Genomic DNA, 6000 nt, shown 5'->3' with positions numbered 1-6000 from the left:
AAGTAAAAATGCTAAAATAGTTTAAAATTACCCGTTTCAACCCCCACCCGCTAAATGCACCCACATTCCTCTGATTTGCCTTGCTACTTGCCATGCAAACTTAAGTCTTAGAATGAAGATGTGGGGCATAAAACTTTTAAATAAAGTGATAAGCACAGCACTGAGAGAACGGGCGTTTAAAAATATTCTCGAGTCCCCGCCCGCGAATAAACGCTTTTCATACTACCCACGTGATTCCTCCCTCCGCTCTCTCCCATACGTGAATAACGGAACTTCCCGCCTTTCTGACGCGACAGAAAAAAAGGGCTCTTCAGCCAATCCCCTTCGTGGTGGGGCATGGGTGACGCAAATCCGACGCGCCAGCAAGCCGGCACGTCAAACGGGGGCGCCCGCAGCGCGCGAGTTTCCTGAGTGCCGCTGCCGCCGCCGCTGCTGTGTTTTGCGAAGCCTTCGGGCTCTTCTTGCTGAGCTCGCGATGTTCCCTTCAACCCCCGGCTCGCCTCACACGGCGGCGGGCGGCGGGTCGGGCCGGAGAGGCCTCCGGAGTGGAAGCCGGAAGGGCCAACAGGCCTTCGCGACCTCGTCCCTCAGTTCCCCGGCTTTATTCTCGCCGGTGGCCAGGAGGAGCGTCAGTTCTCTGTCTGCGCGGTGAGTGAGGAGGCCGGGCCCGCCCTGCTCAGCCCGGCCGCGGTAGGGAGCCTTCCCTTCCCTGGTCAGGACATCGGCTGCCCGTCTCGCGCGTTGGTTTTCCTCTTGAAGGGCGCCTCGCTCGTTTTGTGGGAGGGATTTAAGCGCACCCCGGGACTATGTTTGCTGAGCTGGAGGTGGAATAAAAGGCTGTGTCGCCCTAGGGCAGCAAATCCACTGTTAAAAAAGAACTTGACTTTGTACCAGTGAAGAGGAAATTCACTGCAAATTATGGGATGAACAAATGACTTGATGGGAAGAGATATAAACAAATTGGGATGGAAGCAAGACGAATGCTTAAGTGTCATATAACTGCCGTCTATTAAATTGCATTGCATAAACTGCAGTACACCCTACCGTAACTGCCAAAGGGCTGAAAAGCCCTCTCCCAATCATATTCATGGTCCAGAAAGTAGGAGAAGAACTGCTGTGGCATAGTGCCCCTGGTTCCCATGCCACGGAGCCAGTTCAGGAGGCTGCCATGGTCAGTGGTATCAGATGCCACAGAGAGGGCAGGAAGTAGGTTGCACTCTTGCTGTTCCGCTCTCTGTGAAAGTTATCTATCGGTGGGGGGTGTAACCAAGGCCAGCTCTTGTGTCATGACCATGCCTGGAAACAGACTGGACTGGATCTAAATAATCTGTCATCCAAGAATGCCTGCAGGTGCGCCACCACAGCTTTCTACATCACCTGCCCCAAGGAGCCGGCTTTTGTGATTGTTTAGTAGTTATTCCAATCCACGGGGTCCAAGGCCAGTTTCTTTAGGAGTGGTTGTGCCACCATCTTTTTTAAGGCAGCAGGCACCACTCCCTTGCACAACAGAAACAATGCAGAAGTGAAGTAAAATGTGGAAGCTTCTATAAACTGAAGAAACATTTGGTTGAATAGCTTAAAAAAGGTACACATTTGTTCAAACAATTACAAGAAAATTAAAAACATAACATGGTATTGGATTAATGCAATTTACTCAATTGAAACTGAAATATTGAGAATGTTTATGGCATTACATACATCTTTTTGCTTAGAGGTACACCCACAAAAGTTGTACATCATCCATCAGGAAGTGAAACCATCAACTATGACGTGAAAAGCTTTGGTTCACCTCTGCCAGTAAAGGTTATGGAGGCATTGAGAATGGCTGATGGTAAGTAGTTTAATTCCGTCTAATGTTCCTAGACTAGATAAATGTTTCAGTCAGCATGCAGTTAAGTTTGAAATATAAATATGCAAATTAGCCCTTGTACTCATACATGAGATATTGCTTATTCCAGACAAGGAATTGATGGTATGGGGTAATGGCTTAACAAACCAAAGATGTGAAATTTAGCCTGCCTTAAATGGGTTTACACTCCCACTTAATGGGAGGGGAATCAAAGTTTGAGGTTGTTCTTAGATCCATCATTGTGCAGATGGCTTCAGAAATATGTCATGCCTTTTCTAACTTCAGTCAGTGTGCAAGCTTCATTCTGCCTGGAGAGAAATAGTCTGCCCAAAGTTGTCCATGTTCTGATAACATCTATGTCAGGTTAATGTAATGCACTGAACATGGGGCTGCCTTTTAAAAACATCCAGAAGCAATGGGTTCAGAATACAGTTGCCAGAGTGGTAACTGACTGATTACCATGACCATAATAGACCAATGTTGGAAGATCTTCACTGATTGCCAGTGTGATTCCAGGCTAAATTCAGTTCCTGGTTTTGACCATCGAACCCCTAAATGGTCTGGATAGTCAGAATAATAACTTCTCCCACACAGTTAAGATCTTTCACATAAGTCTATATTCAGATGCCCCTACTTTAGAGTTTAGGCCACCAAAGAGAGGGTCCTCGCCACACCCTGGTGTGGTGATGTCCAGGTCATGGAACTCCCTTCCCAGGCATATTTATCTGGTGCACAGTCATCATCAAACCCCCCCCCCCCAATTCTGATTTTCAGGCTGTGAAAGCTGTTGCTTCTGTTGCCAAAATGGCATCACCCACACATAAGGGAAGAACAGACTCAGGGAAACCCCGAGGTTTGTAGATATTAAAAATTTAGAAAGAAAGGGGGGAACCCCAAAAAGAGAACTTCTCAATGGCCATGAAATGCAAGTTCTGTGGGGATGGAACAGAAACCAGGTGATGTGTGAGAGGAAGCATTCATTGAGTTGGAAAACTGAAAATCAGCTGTTTTATTTTTATTTCAGCTGCTGATTTAATTAGCCTTGTTTATTGTTTTATATGCTGATGTTTTTATTTATTATTAGTTTTTATTGTAAAGTTCTTTGGAACTGCTTTGCAAAAGGTGGGGTAAAAATCACCTAAATGCATGTAGGTCATCTGCTAGCATTGTTGCTTTTTATTTAACGTTACCCACAAACTGTAAAGGGCCTATTCTAGCAAGTCATCATAATGGTAATGGTTTTAAGTAGGCTATGTCCCCAAACAACACTGGGTAAAGTAGGTGCCATTCAATAAAATGTATAGGGCTTCAAATGTACACTTGGGTATCTTATTCTGCTATGCGTCAGGTATGATAAATTTAAAACTTTGTTCATTCTTGTAGCTGAGGACCATTTGAATGTGCATCTAGATGAAAGTGGATGGGCTTGGCTAGTCTACAGAGACAGACTGATTATTTGGAAGATTGGCCAGTCTCCGGTTGCTAAGGTAAGATAATAGTACATCAAATATAGAATTGTAGATTTTTGTTGTAATGTACATCTTCAAAATAAAGTGTCGTAGCAAATGAGCAACCTCAAAACAGTGACATTGCTATGAGCCTCATCAACTTAGGGTACTTCTGTGTTGCCACATTCAAAGTCCTCTCTGCAAAAAGTTAAGACCTTACATGAGTTGGTATCTCTGCTAAAGTAAAAACTAGTGTTCACCTTAATAAGTTTCTTATTTTCTGTTGTCTCATTGAGTCTTTAAGTAGCCTCAAAAGACTGTTTTGAGTTCAGTGGAGCTTCCAGGTAAGTGTGGTTAGGATTGGAGCCCTAATGTTTTGTCAGAAACTAGCGATATACTCTAATGGTGGTATTTCCTGCTTTCAACCATTTACCCATGAGTACAGTCAAATCTACATTTCATATGCCATCTCATATGCTGTATACGAGAACTAGGCCTTAGTGCAACTTTAATGTGTTGGTGATGCAGAAGGAAGTACAAAGCACGTGGCTTCTTTTTCGCATGCTTTTCCATTGCATCCAAAACAGAACATTTGTGCTAGCTCATAAATGCAAAAACTGCATTTCAGCTGTGGCAGAAATTTCCACTTCCTGTTACTTCTGCACCATTGCTGTTTCCAAAGTGCCTTTAGTAGACACTGAACTGTTAATATAGACCATTATTCATTTTGTTCAAGAAACTCATAAAAGAAGCATCATAAAATGTGTGTTTTTTGCAGTTGTCTGCGTGTAAGGAACTTCAGTTACCACCTAGCGACTATCTGTGGAATTCAAGCTTAGTGGCAATATCGTCTCTTAATGCCTCTGGTGAAGCACCTTCTTTACAGGTGAGAAACTTAACATTTATTTTGGGAATATCATTTAGGAAAGTAATGAATCCCATCTTTTGTTACAGGATCACAAGTGATGTGGAGCATATTTTAAGTTCATTTGTAACAATCAATGGATGCCAATTTCAAGTACAATATTAGGCAAACTTTGCAGTTTCAAGCTTTTTAAAAAAGCTTTAAAAAATGAAATACAAGTAAAATGAACATGGTAAATTAAATTATTGTCTTCGGCATGCAATGCAAACTGAAAAATTTCCTATGCAAATTAGACTAATTTACAGAAGAAAGTTTTTCAATTCAGTATTTCCAGAAAACCGACATAGCTGGAGATCATGTAGAAATTACACTCATGATGTAATCCAATGTTCAGTTTGCTAGAGCTGATAGTATTACTTTTACAAATGGATCTTGTTTACAATTTACTTATGAATGAATAAATAGAAAATTAGCCTGTAGCTTGTACTGCATAAATTGTATCAGCCTGTTTATCTTACTACACTGCACTACAGATTTTAAAAAAGCTTGAAATAACTTTACATTCTTCAACAGCCTCACAAATGAGTTTTTGTTCCTTCACACAATTAGTTTCTAGAGCTGCTTGTCTAGAAACCATGACACGAGAAGCTTGAAACTGGTGTAAATTTGTTGCTCAGATTCTGAATAAATACTTAACCATTTTTTTATTTGCTGTGTTTGCAAGTCTCTGTCAATCATGGTTGCCACCTGTGAAGGATTAATACGCTATTGGCCCAGCTTTGTTCATGAAAGCTCTTTTACTGAGACCCATACGGACTTTGGAGGTGCTCTCTGCAGTTTTCTAACAGCTGTAAAGGTAAAATAGAAACTTAAGTATGAGCATGCATTTTATGGGGCATTGTTAACAACTCTGGGAAATCTGGATTGTGTCCTGTCACTGACCATTGTCCATAAGTGATGAAATGCCTTTTTTTCTCACAGTGTATATGTAAAACAGAATAAAATGTTGCTGTGAGTTGGATTAGCAAGTCTGTATTCTCTTTTTAAAAACTGAATAATAATGCAGTAGCAACAAAAAGCTGGCAGGATTAAATTGGGGTTTCTTTTCTTTTAGGGTGGAAGCTTTATTTTATCATCTTCAAGGAGCCATTTTATTCGACTGACACCAGACAGTAGTGGCAAGATTTATCAGCATGGCCTACCACAAGGACAAGGCATGTTTTCTGGAATAGGCCGAAGAGTTTCTTCTCTGCTGGGAATCTTGTCTCCCAGCAATGATATAGCAGTAAGTCTTTAAAATAGTTTAAACTTAATTATGATGCTGTATTTGGATTTTTTAGTTTCTTTCGTATGAGGGAAGCATCTTACAACATCAGCTTTAAAAAGTAGTAGAATTACAAAAAGTATCGAATATCTGACCATGATACTGATGGACTTTAGTCTTATCAGTTAGTGCTTGTGTCTTCCAGAACTGGTTCTTGATCTAGCTTGAAATTCTCACATTTGTGAAACACTAAAGCCAATCTGACCAATCTCAGCAAAGTGCAGAGAAACTTGTTTTTAGTTTTTGAGATGTGGCGTTAAACAGTTCTGTTTTATTCTTTAAAACTTTAAATAGAGAACTTTATTGTATCAAACACTAATCCCCTATAATTTATGTTTAATGCAGCTTTCTAGTGTTCTTTGGGACAAAAACGGTTCACGTTTTTATGCTTTGACCAGCTTAAATCTTTACAAATGGGAAATAGATGATACTACAGAGCGTCAAGTTGTCAGCTGGGATGTAAACAGAATACTTAAAGAAAACATCATGGAATCAATATGGGTAAGAGGCAGTA

At 41.0% G+C, this 6000-nt stretch overlaps 1 protein-coding gene across 2 annotated transcripts in view; it reads left to right on the top strand.

The window, feature by feature from the left end:
• The first annotated feature begins 294 nt into the window (after window positions 1-294).
• The window catches only part of NUP133 (nucleoporin 133), a 27269-nt gene continuing 21563 nt past the window's right edge, over window positions 295-6000 (top strand). The window contains exons 1-7 of one of the 2 annotated variants that reach the window (XM_083433888.1): window positions 295-648; window positions 1713-1831; window positions 3233-3336; window positions 4076-4183; window positions 4887-5018; window positions 5277-5447; window positions 5832-5987. In XM_083433888.1, the coding sequence (XP_083290014.1) occupies window positions 476-648; window positions 1713-1831; window positions 3233-3336; window positions 4076-4183; window positions 4887-5018; window positions 5277-5447; window positions 5832-5987 (963 nt within the window). In that variant the 5' untranslated portion in view covers window positions 295-475. The remainder of the gene's footprint in view (window positions 649-1712; window positions 1832-3232; window positions 3337-4075; window positions 4184-4886; window positions 5019-5276; window positions 5448-5831; window positions 5988-6000) is intronic. The other variant, XM_083433887.1, reaches the window with a different exon arrangement.

This window comes from Podarcis tiliguerta, assembly GCF_965153285.1.
Source record: "Podarcis tiliguerta genome assembly, chromosome: 3".
In the NCBI taxonomy this organism is placed as follows: Eukaryota; Metazoa; Chordata; class Lepidosauria; order Squamata; family Lacertidae; genus Podarcis; species Podarcis tiliguerta.
This window is presented reverse-complemented; position numbering and strand designations above follow the sequence as displayed.